Source organism: Pygocentrus nattereri, chromosome 16 (assembly GCF_015220715.1).
Source record: "Pygocentrus nattereri isolate fPygNat1 chromosome 16, fPygNat1.pri, whole genome shotgun sequence".
Taxonomy (NCBI): Eukaryota; Metazoa; Chordata; class Actinopteri; order Characiformes; family Serrasalmidae; genus Pygocentrus; species Pygocentrus nattereri.
The window spans coordinates 34,346,999-34,364,498 of NC_051226.1; the positions used below are offsets into that span (position 1 = coordinate 34,346,999).

Sequence of the window (17,500 nt, forward strand, 5' to 3'; positions counted from 1 at the left end):
ATATTGACATCTGCCCTGGTGTTCTGTGAAGAGCAATCTCCTCAACCCCCCTCTGACACACACACACACGCACACACACACACACACAGGCCCAGAGTCACAGGTGCAGTGCTGCGGAGGGAGGCACTTGTCCTCGCGTGGTGTGCTCTAATCAAGCCACAGGAAGCCATGAGTCCTCGGGGAGCCTGTGCGTGTGTGTGTGTGTGTGTGTGTGTGTGTGTGTGTAATATGTCTGTAATTGTGTAGATGTGCATGCATTCATGTTTTCTTTTTGTGCACTCTCATCTGTGTGTGTGTATTTGAGCGAATGTAAGTGTGTGTGTGTGTGTGTGTGTGTGTGTGTGTGTGTGTGTGAGAAGCATGTGCTCTGCCGTGCCTCATGTGGAACAGATTAGTGTTTGATGGTGAAACCAGGCCTCGGGCCTGCATGCCTGTGTGTGTTGCGCTACATCTGGGGAACATTACAGCAATTGCAGGTTGATAGAATGAAGTCCAGGGTGAGGGGTGGGACTTCCTTCCGGATTTTCTCTCTCTCTCCCTATTCTCTCTCTAGGTCTCTCTCCCTTTTCGCTCTCGCCTTCTCTCCCTCTGTTGTTCACTCTTTCTTTCTACTTTCTGTCTCTCTCTCTCTATTCTCTCTCTAGGTCTCTCTCCCTTTTTGCTCTCGCCTTCTCTCCCTCTGTCGTTCACTCTTTCTCTCTACTCTTTCTTTTTCTCTCACTCTCTCTCCCTGTTCAATCGCTAGGTCTCTCTCTCTCTTCTGTTGTTCATTCTCCTCCTATACTTTCTCTTTCTATCTCCTCTTCCCTACTTCTCTTTTCTTTCTCTCTCACTCCTTTCATTCACGTTATTTCTTTCTCTCCCTCTCTCTCCACTGCATCCTTTTCTTATTTTTCCTCTCTTAACTTTCTCTTCTGTCTCCATCGCTCTCTCTCTCTCTCTCTGTCTCTTTCTTGCCCGCTCTACTGCCCACTGCAACTGCCCAACATGTTAAAGCGATAGTTTGCTTGTTCTTTTAAATGTAGCTAACGGGTAATGGAAGCTTGTACCCCACCAGTATCAGACACCACATAAATGGTCTATTTCAGTTCATTTAAGACCATAAACAAGCCTATTTAAGGTTACTTAGCCCTTCCTCGCCAGTGTGTGTTGGATTAGTTCAATGCTAATTGATGAACATAGCATTCTGTTCATGTTAGCTACGTTAGCCTTCTGGAACCTGTCTGTTACTCACTCCGCTCTAACTGCTCCCTGCGGAGGCCTTGCGTGCCAAGCCCTTCGACCAGATGTGTGCGTGTGTGTGTGTGTGTGTGTGTGTGTGTGCGCGTGTGCGTGTGTGTGTGTGTGTGTGTGTGTGTGTGTGCACGCTGGAGGGAATGATGTCATGCCTTAGCTGGAAATAGAAGTCATGATACTGACCAGACGCTCGCTGGTCAAAAGAGCGCCTCTTCCTTTCCAATTAAGCCAGACAAAGACGTGTGTGTGTGTGTGTGTGTGTGTGTGTGTGTGTGTGTGTGTGTGTGTGTGTGTTTCTGTCCCTCCTAAAGCTCCAGATCCAAATACCACATCTAAGCCTCGTCCACACTAACATATTCTAAAATACTGTGTTTGTATCAAGTTTTCCATCCACAGTGAAATACTACAGTCCTTCTAATGCGCCGGTCCAGCAACGTTAAGGTGCGTCCACTGCTGATAGACAGTGTAATCTCCAAAGATAACCACTGACCAGCAGAAAAAGACACTGCCGCAGCTGTACGTGAGCCCAAGGTCACCAGGTCCAGTGCCAAGGGTCAGCTAGAGCAGTGGTTCTCAAGCTGGTCGTCAGTCGGACTTCCAGACATTTTTGCTCTATTCTCGCACGTTGAAAGTCAGGTTGTATAAAAAAATGGACACTTTGGGGGTCCCTGGGGACCGGGCCTTCATCGGGGCAATGCGGTAGTTAAGGTAACTCTGTTAAGGTACATCTTTTGTTCATCAAGGTACAAACAGTGTAAATGTTCCCTCAAAGGTACAGCAGTGGTTTTAAGGTCCAACTGTGTACCTTACATGTTTTTCTAGGTAAAAACTACATATTTCTACCATTTCACACTGTAACGTTTTAAAACAGAACAATAAAATACGCCTGGAGACTCGACGGGGTGTGTGGAGTCAATACAGCTTAGAAAATATCATTCCAGTGGATTATGGTTCAGTTATGTTCTCAACCTAAAGGTACTGGGGTGGTACCTTTGAGTGTACCCCTCTGCATGATAACAGATGTTGGATTTTGAACTTTACGCTGGTAAAAATCTGAAGGCTCCTCTTTGTTTTTTTGGCCTGGAGAATATAACGTCCACTGTTTCAATAAACAGAAATGAAAGGTTGACTTGTCAGACCACAATACACGTTTTCCACTGAGCGTCAGTCCATTTCAGGCCCCGAGGAGTCGGCAGCATTCCTGGTTCTTAATGACCTGTTGCATTTATGAATGCAGCCCCAAATGGTGAGGAGAGAGATGGAGGAATAGAGGGATGGGGAGAGAAGGTTCAGGGGATGTGTAGCTGTCAGGAAGCCTCACTGAGAAAAGAGATGGACAAATCAAACAATGATGAATGAACGATGGTCTGACCACCCAAGAGTCCAGTCCTCAACACCACTGAATGTGTTTGAATTACTTCAGAGAATCTAACCAGCTTCTAAGACTGAAGTGTAGAGGTGTGTCTGCAGATTTACTTGAGAAGCTGAAAGCATGTCTCCTGAAAAGAACGGAAGCTGGAATACAAGAAATAAATACTGAAAAATGGTACACTGTTTAGTTGTTGAGGCTTCTGGGTAATTTTCTGCTAAGTAAAGAAAGACAAAGAGATCAAATGCTGGACTTTTTTTCTGCTGTTTGTGGTTTGTGTTCAGTAGGCAGATGTGTGTGTGTGTGAGAGAGAGAGAGAGAGAGTGTGTGTGTGTGTGTGTGTGTGTGTGTGTGTGTGTGTGTGTGTGTGTGTGTGTGTGTGTGCACACGTGGGTCAGTCAACATCCTCATAACTGTTTTTATGAGCAGGACAAAACTCTCTCTGGCTCTCTGTCTTCTGTGGTATCCCCCTTATTCTGGGCCTGATGTTGTTTGCAGACATTGGTGTGTGTGTGTGTGTGTGTGTGTGTGTGTGTGTGTGTGTGTAAGGTGGGAAAGTGAAGGAGTCCAGCTGTGTTTGAGTTTCTGCGTCTCTATAAACCTCCTCCGTCCCTCAGCGCTCCGCGTTAACCCCATCACAGAGTCAGACGCACTGCTGTCTCTCTAATCATGGAAGCTTTTCTAAGGGAATATTAACGTTATTGTTCTACTGTAAAACACACTGAGCTGCATTATTAATGCATGAAAGGTGCCGTGTAAATAAAGCTTATTATGGCTGTTATTTTTCTGGACTTTATCTGGACACAGAGACATGCAGCCCGTCCAGCCTGTGTTTTTGTTTGCATTGTGGGATTTATAGTCCTTGGTCCTGACCTTCGCATTTTGGGATATGTAGTGCCTGGTCCTCACTGTTGCATTGTGGGATACGTAGTCTAGGGTCTTGTCCATTGCATTTTGGGATAGCTCTGGGATAAGTAGCCCTTGGTCATGAATCTGGCATGTGTAGTCCCTGATTTTGAAGGTTGCGTTCTGGGATTTATAGTACCTGGTTCTGACCATGGCATTCTGGGATGTGTAGTCCCTGAACCTGACTTTTGTATTGTACAATATGTAGTCCCTGGCTCTCAATGTTGGATTCTGGGATATCTAATGCCTGGTTCTGACTATTGCATTCTGGGATATGTAGTTCCTGCTCCTGAGTGTTGCATTCTGATCCAGTCCGTTGCATTCTGGGATAACTCTGGGATTAGTTCTCCTCGGTCCTGATTCTGGCATGTGTAGTCCATGATTGTGCATGTTGCATTTTGGGATATGTAGTCACAGTGCTTGACCTGTGGAATGTAGTCCCGTGTCCTGACCATTGCATTCTGGGATATGTAGTTTCTGATCCTAACAATTGCATTATGGGATATGTGGCCCCTCGACCTGACTGTTCTGTGTCTATGTTTTACAGGTGTATGCGCCGCCTGCCAGCACTGCCGATTATAACCGGGACTCACCGGGGTACCCGTCCTCAAAAGCACCCAGCGGCAGCTTCCCCAGCTCCTTCTTTATGCCAGGTAATACACACACATGTAAATGTGATGGTGGGCAATATGGCAAGGCTGTTTCAGCACACCCCCCTCTCTATAATAGTAAAGTTAAGGCATTTGTTCTATTTAGAACCAAGAGTTCTCTATAGAACCATTTGTACTTAAATGGCACTTTGGTTGTTTAGATGGAGAATATGTGTTGTATATGGTTCTATATAGCTCCAATGTTCTTCTGTTGTTCTATTGTTACAAGCTTAATATCATAACAACAGAAGAACCTTTTTCGCTGCTGTATAGAACTGTTTTCAAAGAATTCTATATGGAACCAACACATTCTCCATCAATCTGAACCATTTAAGCATGGAATAGTTCTTTATAGAACGTATGGTTCTACATAGAACAACCCCCTTTACTAAAGAACCCTTGAAGAACCCTCGTTCATAGGTGTGAGTAGTGGCCATGCTCATCAGATACTCAGAACATGATATCATGATGTGCTCTCATGCTGACCACCTCAGATACATACACGTGTATTAATGAATGAATGAATGAATTATTCGATTATTTGATTAATAACCCAAGTTGTTCATGTTAACCTCTTAGAAAGTTTAATGCGCTCGTAGTTATTTAAAAACAAAAAAAATCACAATGTTGTAAATCACCGAACATCTTCCTTCTCTCGCCCTCCTCTCTTCCTCTCTCAGACGGTCACCACAGTACAGATCTATGGAGCTCCTCCAGCAGCATGAACCAGCCCGGCTACAGTGGCATGCTGGGAAATTCCTCGCACGGCCCACAAAGCAGCAGCTACTGCGGCCTGCACCCACACGAGAGACTCGTGAGTGTATTCGTGCTTCATTGCAGCATTATTCATGTCTATTACACATCTATTATACATTTATTACACATGATTACCAGCGTAGCAGCAACGAAGCTCCAGCAAGCAAGGGACTCCACACAGAGCTCATTTTTGCTAATAGCTAGCCATAGATTAGCACTTATTATATATATTTGTTCTCTCTTTAAAGGTACAGTAAACAGTTCATAAAATGTGAACCCGTTTAGCCGTGCATTAAGATTATACAATGTTGTCCACTTTTAACTCTTACACAATATATTAGCCCTTAAACAATCTCAGTAAATGCTAATATACACTAGAATAGGAGATATTAGTCTATAAACGACATCAATAAAGTCATTAGTCCATATACAACCTCAATCAACGCTTATATACAGTAGTATGGGAGATATAAGTCTATCAATATCTTCAATAAATGCTTATGTACCCTAGAATAGGAGTTATTAGTCCATACACAACCTCATACACTAGAACAGGAGATATTTATTCATAAACAGCCTCAATACATGCTGGAATACACTATAATAGAAGATATTAGCCTATAAACGGCATCAATAAATGCTTATATATACTAGAATAGAAGATATTAGTCCATAAACAACCTCAATCAGCGCTTATATACTCTAGACTAAGAGATATTCGTCCATACACAAGCTCAGTGAATGCTTATATACACTAGAACAGGAGATATTTATTCATAAACAGCCTCAATAAATGCTGGAATACACTATAATAGGAGATATTAGTCTATGAGCAACCTCAATAAATGCTTCTACATGCTAGAATAAGAGATAATAGCCTATAAGCAATCTCAAAAAATGCTTATATATAGTAGAATAGGAGATATTAGTCCATAAATATGCTCAGTCAAAACTAATATACACTAGAATGTGAGATATTAGTGAATAAACACCATTTGTAAAAGCCCCTGGATAAAGAGATATCAGCCTATGAAGAGCCATTTCTTTCTGCTATTCCCGTAACATCTGTCAGCGTCTGCTCTTTTCGCAGAGTTACCCGTCGCATTCCTCGGCGGAAATCAACCCCAGTCTTCCACCGATGTCCACTTTCCATCGCAACAGCGGGACGAATCACTACAGCGCCGCCTCCTGCACGGCCACCACGAACGGAACGGACAGCGTCATGGGTGAGTTCCAGAGAATTTACCTTCATGAGGCCGAATTTAGTCGAGTTTTCAGCTATGCTAACCCGCGGTATTCCGTGTTTATAGAGAACAGTGAATCATTCCGTGTCAGAAACTGCGTAAGCGAGTCTGTTCGAGATACACCTCCACCCGGTTCGAAGCAGTTAACACCATTCTCTACCAGTCTAAATAGAACCCTGTCATGATGTAAAGAAGACTTTGAACATGCAAAGGGTTCTTTGAGTGTTCATTGTTCTATATAGAACCGTTTTGTTTGCTAAAGAACCTTTGAAGAACCATCTTTTTTAAGAGTGCATAGGACATATGGCAACTTATTTAATAATGGACATTTTTCAAATATGGGATGAACTTGAGTGACATCCCATTCTATATATCGCTATAACAGCTTCAACGCTGGGAAGGCTTTCCACAAGGGTTAGCAGTGTGTTTATGGGAATTTTTGACCGTTCTTCCAGAAGCGCATTTGTGAGGTCAGACACTGATGTTGGACAAGAAGGCCAGGCTCACAGTCTCCGCTCTAATTCATCCCAAAGGTGTTGTGTCGGGTTGAGGTCAGGACTCTGTGCAGGCCAGTCAAGTTCTTCCACACCAAACTCGCTCATCCGTGTCTTTATGGACCTGCTTTGTGCACTGGTGTGCAGTCATGTTGGAACAGGAAAGGGCCGTCCCCAAACTGTTCCCACAAAGTTGGGAGCATGAAATTGTCCAAAATCTCTTGGTGCTGAAGCTTTAAGAGTTCCTTTCACTGGAACTAAGGGGCCAAGCCCAACTCCTGAAAAAGAACCCCAACCCATTATCCCCCCTCCACCAAACTTTACACTTGGCACAATGGTCTAGAATCCACTGCATTCGACGCTTAGCATTGCACTTGGTGATGTAAGGCTTGGGTGCAGCTGCTCGGCCATGGAAACCCATTCCATGAAGCTCTCTACGCTGTTCTTGAGCTGATCTGAAGGCCACATGAAGTTTGGAGCTCTGTAGTGATTGACTCAGCAGAAAGTCGGTGACCTCTGCGCACTATGCCCCATTTTACGTGGCCGACCACTTCATGGCTGAGTTGCTGCCGTTCCCAATCTCTTCCACTTTGTTATAATCCCACTGACAGTTGACTGTGGAATATTTAGTAGTGAGGAACTTTCACGACTGGACTGGTCCGATCACTGAGCACAATTTACTGAGCTCCTGAGAGCGACCCACTAATGTCTGTAGAAGCAGTCTGCAGGCCTAGGGGCTTGGTTTTATAAACATGCCTCAGCTGATGGACTGGGATATTTGGGATAAGAGGGGAAAATTGGGGTAAACATGAGTCCTTTAATCCACTTTGGGTTTGGCTCAGTGTGTCATGTCATATTTTGTTTGTATTGGCACAGATCAGATAAGTGTAGCTAAACGTTGTTTCTTATTTTCAGATCGACTGGAGTTCAGATCTTCAGCTCGATATCAGGCTAAGCCGCGCTTCTGCCCTCCTGCCGCGGGTTAAACGCGGCTTCTCCTCTCTGTTCAGCCTCCGAATCCAGTCCCGTCACCTCGAGCCGCCGGAGAGATAACCTGATCAGATCGGATCAGATTAGATCAGATAAGATCTCAGATGAGACGATGGAGGCAGGAAATACGAAGGGACGAAAGATCCTCTCGCGCAAATCAGCATCACGTCGACTTTCTTGGCCTACAAAACGTGTATCGGTACCGAAACGAATGATGTGCCTCGTTAAGCAGGACTCAGACACGAGAAACCAGACAGGTTTCCTTTAATATTGCGATTCTGGTGGGAGAGCATCAAAAGTTTGGGGAGCGCTGGCATTTCAAGGCGTCTTTCAAGGGGAATTCCACCAATTTTCCACCAAAATATGTGCATAAATAAGTGTTTAAGTTGTAAGCGAAGTTCAGAGCGGTTTGGTGTGAAACGCTCCGTTCTGGAGAAACTGAAAGTCAGAGTTGTTCACAGTGGTGGTGATAGGAACCAGACGTCCACCTCTGAAAGCTCCCTCACAGAAAGTCAGTACATGAAATGGTTAGGAATTCCCTGCCTGATGACTGAGACGATGTTTTACGATAGGTTTGGGAACAGAACTATTTAGTCAGTGACGTTTACAGTCGTTTTGGCCTAAAATGTATTTTCTGAAAGCTATTCGTGGTGAAAGGATACATGTGCAGTGTTGCGGGACAAAAGAGTCCCCAAAGAAAAGCTGTCATTTTATACTTTCCACTATTTTTTGATTTTTATCATCAACATTCCATATAAAACTGAGAAGACTCGTGTAGGTTCTCTGGTGGGTTTGGATGGTAAATAAAATGTCTATATCTGTGTTGTAGTCATGGCGACCCCTGGTTCCCATCACCACCACTGTAAAGACATCTGAGCCACTTCACACCAAAGTGCTGTGAATCCCTCTGTTTATGTCTGAATTATGCAGATATGATGATCGTTTGTAGAAGAAAAGCATTATTTAGACAAAACCTGCTCTTCATACTGTGGGAGATACTTTGATGGACCTGAAGCTGAGTATTAAAAAGTAGCAACGTAACTCAGAAACTCCAAACCGATTCCAAAGAGGTACAAGGTGCCTTTCTCAGTTTGATTGGGATGTTTTTTTTCCATCCTTATCTTTTTTCCTCTCCGACGTGCCTCCATATGCTCCGAGCCCTTTCCAGTCCCTCTAAATAAATAACCGCACAATATGAAACAGACCGTTTTTTTGCCCGTGTTTATTTTTTAAAGGACATCGCCGCATTCTTGTGTAGTTTCGCTTTGGAGCTGAAGCATCCTGAAATAATAGACGTTAAAGTGAATCCCGGAGCGCCGCGCCAGCTCGCGCCGCAGGAGTCCACCGTGTTTGTTTCTGCATTATTGCTGTTTCTTGTAAAAGTCAGCAGGAGATGAAACAGAGATGCACATGAGAGAGATTTAGAGAGACTGACACGTGTACACTCACTGACCACTTTATTGGAAACACCACCTTGTTCTTGAACTAACTGGCCACTTTATCAGAAACACACACCTTGTGCTTCCGCTCACTGGTCACTTTATTGGAAACACCACCTTGTGCTTCCACTCACTGGCCACTTTATTAGAAACACCCACCTTGTGCTTCCACTCACTGGCCACTTTATTAGAAACACCCACCTTGTGCTTCCACTCACTGGCCACTTTATTAGAAACACCACCTTGTGCTTCTACTCACTGGCCACTTTATTAGAAACACCCACCTTGTGCTTCCACTCACTGGCCACTTTATTAGAAACACCCACCTTGTGCTTCCACTCACTGACCACTTTATTAGAAACACCCACCTTGTGCTTCCACTCACTGGCCACTTTATTAGAAACACCACCTTGTGCTTCTACTCACTGGCCACTTTATTAGAAACACCCACCTTGTGCTTCCACTCACTGGCCACTTTATTAGAAACACCCACCTTGTGCTTCCACTCACTGGCCACTTTATTAGAAACACCACCTTGTGCTTCTACTCACTGGCCACTTTGTTAGAAACACCACCTTGTGCTTCCACTCACTGGCCACTTTATTAGAAACACCCACCTTGTGCTTCCACTCACTGGCCACTTTATTGGAAACACCACCTTGTGCTTCCACTCACTGGCCACTTTATTAGAAACACCCACCTTGTGCTTCCACTCACTGGCCACTTTATTGGAAACACCACCTCGTGCTTCCACTCACTGGCCACTTTATTAGAAACACCCACCTTGTTCTTCCACTGACTGGCCACTTTATTAGAAACACCCACCTTGTGCTTCCACTCACTGGCCACTTTATTGGAAACACCACCTTGTGCTTCCACTCACTGGCCACTTTATTAGAAACACCCACCTTGTGCTTCCACTCACTGGCCACTTTATTGGAAACACCACCTTGTGCTTCCACTCACTGGCCACTTTATTAGAAACACCCACCTTGTGCTTCCACTCACTGGCCACTTTGTTAGAAACACCACCTTGTGCTTCCACTCAGTGGCCACTTTATTAGAAACACCCAACTTATAGCTCCACCAGGTAGGTGTACAGTTTGAGACTGTAGCTGGGTGTTTTTACACACATACTGACCAATACTGAGCAGTGAGTGGGCGAGAGTGTGAGAGAGAGAGGCTGTAAAATAGAGCAGATGCTCCTCAGTGGCTGGTTGGGGGTAAAGGGATCTAAAGCCTGCGAATCCCAAAAGCTCCTCACTTTGAAGGCCGCAGTGGAGCTCAGCCATCGCTTACTGAGATTGCTGTGTGTGTTGGGGGTGGGGCTGGGCACGGGTGGGCTCGTATGCAGGACATTAGATCCGCAGATATAAAGGCAGTGCCATGGTAATTTCACAGAGAGAGAGAGAGAGAGAGAGAGAGAGAGAGAGAGAGAAAGCAAGGCAGCAGAAGAGAGGAAGGAGAAAGATGAAAGAGCGCAAAGAAACCAGAAGAGCAAGGAAAGAGAGAGTAAGAAGAGTAGAAAGAGAAAAGAGAAGAAGGGAGGGGGAGAGAGAATGATGGAGAAAAATGAGAAGCGGAAGGGAAGAGAGAGAGAGAGAGAGAGAGAGCAAAAGATTGAAGGAAAGAGAATGCAAGAGAAAAGAGAGATGTAAAGAGCAAATAGTAAGGAGAGAGATGGTGGAGGGAGATGAAAGGGTAAGGAAGGAGAGAGATGGAGAGAGCAAAGAGAGGGAGGAGAGAGAGATACAGGTGAAGGGGGGAGAGAGAACATATGTAGAATTGAAGTTCTGAAGAAGCTGAGTTGGAGGAATGAGGTCATGTTTCAGCTTCAAGGCAGAGAGGAGCATACAGTGTGTGTGTGTGTGTGTGTGTGTGTGTGTGTGTGTGTGTGTGTGTGTGTGTGCGCAGTACGGAAATGGAGAGTAAGTTGTCTGTAATGCGTAAATTCCCCATCTGGAGCTGCACAGTAGAGACTGTGGTTAAAGACAGGCAAGCAGCATGTCAGAGGGGGCGAGTTCGGACACATGTTCTCTCTCACTGAGGGCTGCATGTCCTGAACCTTTCAACTTAAGGGAGAACTCCAGTGATTTTTCCAAATTTCTGCATAATTAAGTGGCTGATATGTAAACAGAGTCATTCAGACAACAGTGGTTTGGTGTGAAACGCTCTGTTCTGGAGAAACTTGCAGTCAGAATTGGTGGTGATAGGAACCAGACGTCCACCTCTAAAAGCTCCCCCACCGAAAGTTACTACATGAAATGGTTATGAGTTCACTGCCTGATGACTGAGCCTTATGGAGGGATACACGCAGGACAAAATAGTCCCCAAAGCAAATTTATGACTACTTTCCCATCATCAACGTTCCATATGAAACTCAGAAGACTTGTGTCAGTTCACTGGTGCTTCTGGACAATAAATAAAACGTCTATATTTGTGTTGTAGTCATGGCGACCCAAGGGGTCCCATCATCACCACTGTAAAGACATCTGAACCGTTTCAGCACAGACCACTCTGAATCACTCTGTTCACAAACTAATGAGGATATTATGCCAAACTTAGAAAAATTGGTGGAATTCTCCTTTACTTTTAAGTGGCTCTATGTAATGTATGTATTTTTCCTTTAAAATAAAGAGGGTATGTTTAGGATTAGGATTAGGGATACGGATGGCTGTTCAATTTTGTTAAATTCCCATAGACAACCTAGATTGAAAGGTCACTGGGCAGATGCAGTGCGCCACAACACCCCCTCAACGACAATAACAACACGTAGCGCGGCCTAGTTATTCCATTAACATGAGGATAGCTATTACTGAGGAGGCTGTGCTTTCAGCCAATTACAGAAGACTATTCACACAATTATTACTACCAGACAGTAAACAGATCATATTCAGGTTCATACTGGGTTAAAATCACTCCATAATTATTAATGCTAATTATGTAAATTACAGTATAGTCGGATGTAAAATGAAACCAGTTGAAATGGGCCTGAACTTAACATTACATCTTCTTCTTGTGTTTGTTGCGCAGCTAACCGGGCGCCGAGTGGAGCAGGAAGCAGCTCGCAGACTGGGGACGCTTTAGGAAAAGCCCTGGCTTCGGTGAGTGACCAGGCCTCAAGTAGCCAAACCACATTCAACACAAGTCCAGTGTTTTCTATCAGTGCAGATATTTATTAAAGCAGAATTTCCCATCCGGACAAATGCATTCCAAATGTATTCATCAAATATGTTTTTGAAACGAATTAAAATTGTTCTCATACATTTTTTATGTATTGGATAAATATATTTACATAGTTATTTTTGTGTGGTGCCTTTATATGTGTAATATTTCAAAATAAATGTGTTTTAAAATATGTTCGTTAAATACGTCAATATTATCTTAACTATATTTCGAAATGTATTTCAGCATCGACTGCAAATTATTTGAAATGTATTTTTAAAATATAAAAGGTGGATGTCCATATATTTTTGTCCATATGGGTTTGCACAGCTGATTATTTCATATATCATATTATTTTGGTTATTTTGATTGTTTTGTAGTCTGATGACAGCTGTTATAGTCGCTTTGTAGACATTTACTTAGTGCTTTCCTGTCAGGTGGGTCACGATCGGCCAGTTAGGGGCAGTTTCAGACACAGTGTTGAAGTTTCAAGTCAGTTTCAGACATAATATTGCTATCGAGTCAGTTTCAGGCGCAGTGTTGTTGTTTTCAAGTCAGTTTAGACACAGTGTTGTTTTTGAGTCAGTTTAGACACTGTTATTGTTTTTGTGTAAGTGTCAGGCACAATGTTGTTTTCAAGTCACATTTGGACACAATGATGTTTTCAAGTCTTTAAGTGAGTTGAAGGCAGAATATTGTTTTCAAGTCAGTTTCAGACAGTGTTTTTTTTAAGTCAAATTCAGTCACAGTGTTGTTTTTGAGTCAATTGCAGTCACAGTGTTGTTGTCTAGTTAGTTTTAGTCACAGTGTTGTTTTCGAGTCACTTTTGGTCACAGTGTTGTTTTGAATCACTTTCAGTCACAGTGTTGTTGTCTTCGAGTCACTTTTGGTCAGTGTTGTTTTGAGTCACTTTCAGTCACAGTGTTGTTGTCTTCGAGTCACTTTCTGTCACTGTGTTGTTTTCGAGTCACTTTCAGTCACAGTGTTGTTTTTTTCGAGTCACTTTCAGTCACAGTGTTGTTTTTTTCGAGTCACTTTCAGTCACAGTGTTGTTTTTTTCGAGTCACTTTCAGTCACAGTGTTGTCTTTGAGTCACTTTCAGTCACAGTGCTGTTGTCTTCAAGTCACTTTCAGTCACAGTGCTGTTGTCTTTGAGTCACTTTCAGTCACAGTGTTGTTGTCTTCGAGTCGCTTTCAGTCACGGTGTTGTTGTTTGAGTCGCTTTCAGTCACAGTGTTGTTGTTTGAGTCACTTTCAGTCACAGTGTTGTTTGAGTCACTTTCAGTCACAGTGTTGTTTGAGTCGCTTTCAGTCACAGTGTTGTTGTTTGAGTCACTTTCAGTCACAGTGTTGTTTGAGTCGCTTTCAGTCACAGTGTTGTTGTTTGAGTCACTTTCAGTCACAGTGTTGTTGTTTGAGTCACTTTCAGTCACAGTGTTGTTTGAGTCGCTTTCAGTCACAGTGTTGTTGTTTGAGTCGCTTTCAGTCACAGTGCTGTTGTTTGAGTCGCTTTCGGTCACAGTGTTGTTGTTCTCTGAACAGGGTCAGCTCAGGTTCAGTCAAAATTTCAGGTTCAGGTTCGGATCCAAACCGTGGTTTGGATCGAGTCAGAATCGGACAGAACATACGTTCAATACATGCACATTAACACACAAAATGAACCTCGGAGCAGAGTGGATTGTGGGTAATGTAGTTCCAGCAGCAGTGATCTCAGGTTCCTCCCGTAACGCTACAGTACACACTTTCATCTTCACTCCGAGCTAATCAGTTTGCGTTCTTAGCTCATTAGCTAACATTAGCAGCTAGTGTTCGCATGTCATTACGAGACGGATCTGTAAGGCGAAGGCGGCTCGGCTCCGTTTGTCCCGGCGCTTTCCGGCTGGTTAGCATTTCTCTGGGGTGCGTCTGTAGAGAGCTGGGTAATTGAAAGGTGATTAAATGTGTGTTTAGTTTTGCTTACGAAGGGCAGAACGCTCAGTGAGGTAATTAGTTTGTGTGAGTGTGTAGTGTGTGTGTGTGCCACGTGTGTGTGTGTGTGTGTGTGTGTGTGTGTGTGTGTGTGTGTGTGTGTGTGTGTGTGTGTGTGTGTGTTAATGTTGGTGTGTCGTCAAATAATCACATTTCTCTATAAAAAAGAGGTCAGCAGTTTGGAAGAAAAGGGCTTAGACTCGCATATAACACAAACCTCAAGTCCTGAAAGTTGGGACAAAATGTTGAATGCAGACACAAACTGAACACACTGATTTTGTAAATCTTTGAAAAAAAGAAAATGTAATATTTTACCTTCGAAACTTGTTTTTTTTTGGGAATATATCATCGCTGCTGGTACGAAACCTGCTATCTCAATTTTTCACGTTTTCCTTTTTTGACACAGTTTGAAAAAGGCCGTTGATCTTTATATTATGTCAAAATTTCATGATGACGCGAGCAACAGAAGTGGTCCAAAAGTACTCTGAAAAACGTACGCCTCCATTTACTTCCATTTAAAGTTGAGAACATTTTTCATTCTCCTGTAAAGTTGCATGTGGGAAAGGCCTCGTCTTTTATTGGCAACTTCTACGATGGGTCGAGGCTCACCACTTTGCCGAATAAGCCATCTGCAAATGATCCAACAGTTTAAGAACAACGATCCTTAACAAGTGATTGAACAGATTGCACTACATTACACCAAGCAGCCACTTCATAGAGTCCACCTGCTTGTATCTACATGTATTATCAGCTCCTCTTACTGTATAGCTGCACTCTGTAGTTCTACAGTTACAGACTGTAGTCCATCTGTTTCTCTGATACTCTGTTACCCTGTTCTTCAGGGTTCAGGACCCCCATGGACCCTCACAGAGCACTCTTTGGGTGGTGGGTCATTCTCAGCACTGCAGTAACACTGACGTGGTGGTGTTGTGTTATTGTGTGTTGTGCTGGTGCGGGTGGATCAGACACAGCAGTGCTGCTGGAGTTGTTAAACACCTCAGTTTGTCTTGTCCTGTGGGCATCGTCCTGTGGCCACTGATGAAGGACTAGAGGATGACCAGCACAAACTGTGCAGCAGCAGATGAGCTGCCGTCTCTGACTTTCCATCTACAAGGTCCACATCTACCACCACCACGTCAGTGTCACTGCAGTGCTGAGAATGACCCACCACCCAAATAGTACCTGCTCTGTGAGGGTCCTGTGGGGGGCCTGACCACTGAAGAACAGGGTAACAGAGTATGCAGAGAAAAAGAGGTGGACTGCATGTTCATGGAAGAGAAGGAAAGACAGATAATACCTGCGCTTATTTAAATGAATGAGATATTCAGTGTCAGCTATGGGCTTCCCAGATCGCCCACTAGTGGATTTAATAGTCGTGTGCAACTCCTAACACACACAGATCCTCAGCAAATCACTAATTCCTGGATTAAGCCTCCTTAGGGGGCTTTAGTGGAGATGTTTAACATTAATATGCATGCTTAGATTAGGGGTGGGTGTGGGTGTGTGTGTGTGTGTGTGTGTGTGTGTGTGTGTGTGTGTGTGTGTGTGTGTGTGTGTGTGTGTGAGTGTGTGTGTGTGTGTGTGTGTGCGTGTGTGCGTGTGTGTGCTCATTTGTCATGGCTGTGTGTGTTATCATTACAGATCTACTCCCCTGATCACACCAACAACAGCTTCTCCTCTAACCCCTCCACTCCAGTGGGATCTCCACCCTCTCTCACAGGTAAGTGTGTGTGTGTGTGTGTGTGTGTGTGTGTGTGTGCTGCTGCTGCTGCTTCCTCTCAGTTCTAAATGATTGAACAAAAGACCCCTTAAAGGCTTTTACATTTCCAAAACTCCAGAGAGAGAGAGAGTGGGAGAGAGGGAGAAAGAGAGGGAAAGAGAGAGATAGTGAGCGAGAGGGAGAGAGAGAGAGAGATGGAGACAGTCAGGGAGGTAGATAGAGAGAAGAGATATAGAGGGAGAAGGGTATATGAAGAGTCAAGAATGAAAGGTAGAGAGGTAAAAAAGAGAGATAGAGTAAGAGCAAAAGTAGAGAAAGAGGAGAAGAAGAGATGGAGAGAAAGGAAGGAGAGAGATGGAGAGCTGTAGGGAGATCGAGAAAGAGAGTGATGGAGAGAAAGGAAGGAGAGATGGAGAGCTGTAGGGAGATCGAGAAAGAGAGTGATGGAGAGAAAGGAAGGAGAGATGGAGAGCTGTAGGGAGATCGAGAAAGAGAGTGATGGAGAGAAAGGAAGGAGAGATGGAGAGCTGTAGGGAGATCGAGAAAGAGAGTGATGGAGAGAAAGGAAGGAGAGATGGAGAGCTGTAGGGAGAGTCTGATGGAGAGAAAGGAAGGAGAGAGATGAAGAGCTGTAGGGAGAGAGAGAGAGAGAGAGATAGTCTGATGGAGAGAAAGGAAGGAGAGATGGAGAGCTGTAGGGAGATAGAGAGAGAGTCTGATGGAGAGAAAGGAAGGATAGAGATGGAGAGCTGTAGGGAGATAGAGAGAGTGATGGAGAGAAAGGAAAGAGAGAGATGGAGAGCTGTAGGGAGAGAGAGAGAGAGTCTGATGGAGAGAAAGAAAGGAGAGATGGAGAGCTGTAGGGAGAGAGAGAGAGAGTCTGATGGAGAGAAAGAAAGGAGAGATGGAGAGCTGTAGGGAGATGGAGCGGGAAAGGCATGAAATGCATGTAGAGAGAGAGGCAAGGAGAAAGAAGGATGGAGACTGACAGAACAGGGCGAGAGAAGAAGAGTGGAAAAGAGAGGAAAGAGTGAGTGGAAGAAGGAGGCGAGGAAGAGAGGATGGGAAGAAAGAGGAAGGATTGAAGAGAGAACGAAGTGGTAAGAAAGACCAGAAAGTGAGGAAGAGTAAAGAAAAGAGAGAGAAGAGATGGAGAGAGGGAGGCAGCTGTTTACACCAGCTCCATGTTTGAGAAGGTGGCGGGCCGGACTCGGTGCCGAGATGCTGTAACTCGGGTCGTCAGGCCTGAGAACCGGCGCCATGACGACCTGTTCCCACGGCAACTCCCTCCCTGGGTCGCGCGCTCGTACAGCTGTTGCGTCCCCGTCCTCGTCGCCAATCACCACGTCCTGCGGCTGCAGATGCAGCGAGAGGCCTTCGTTAGTTGGTGCCGGCTCGTAAAAATCCCGATTCAATTCCGCCGGCGTCCGGATCGTTTGATGTGTCCGAGCGTTCGACTGATAGATTTAATTACCGACACGTTTCGGCCGAATCATTTCGCCGTGTTACCAAAGAGGCCGAGAAACGCCGTCACCTAATTAGCGTTTATCAAAGAGCTTGTGA

General features: G+C 44.4%; 1 protein-coding gene across 11 annotated transcripts in view; it reads left to right on the forward strand.

Moving 5' to 3' along the window:
* Positions 1-17,500, forward strand: part of LOC108413069 (transcription factor 4) — a 296,629-nt gene that overhangs the window by 229,471 nt on the left and 49,658 nt on the right. For all 11 annotated transcript variants that reach the window (XM_037545968.1, XM_037545971.1, XM_037545969.1 and 8 more), the window contains 5 exons: positions 4,059-4,164; positions 4,842-4,975; positions 6,008-6,143; positions 12,118-12,188; positions 15,859-15,937. In XM_037545968.1, coding sequence (XP_037401865.1) covers positions 4,059-4,164; positions 4,842-4,975; positions 6,008-6,143; positions 12,118-12,188; positions 15,859-15,937 — 526 coding nt within the window. The remainder of the gene's footprint in view (positions 1-4,058; positions 4,165-4,841; positions 4,976-6,007; positions 6,144-12,117; positions 12,189-15,858; positions 15,938-17,500) is intronic.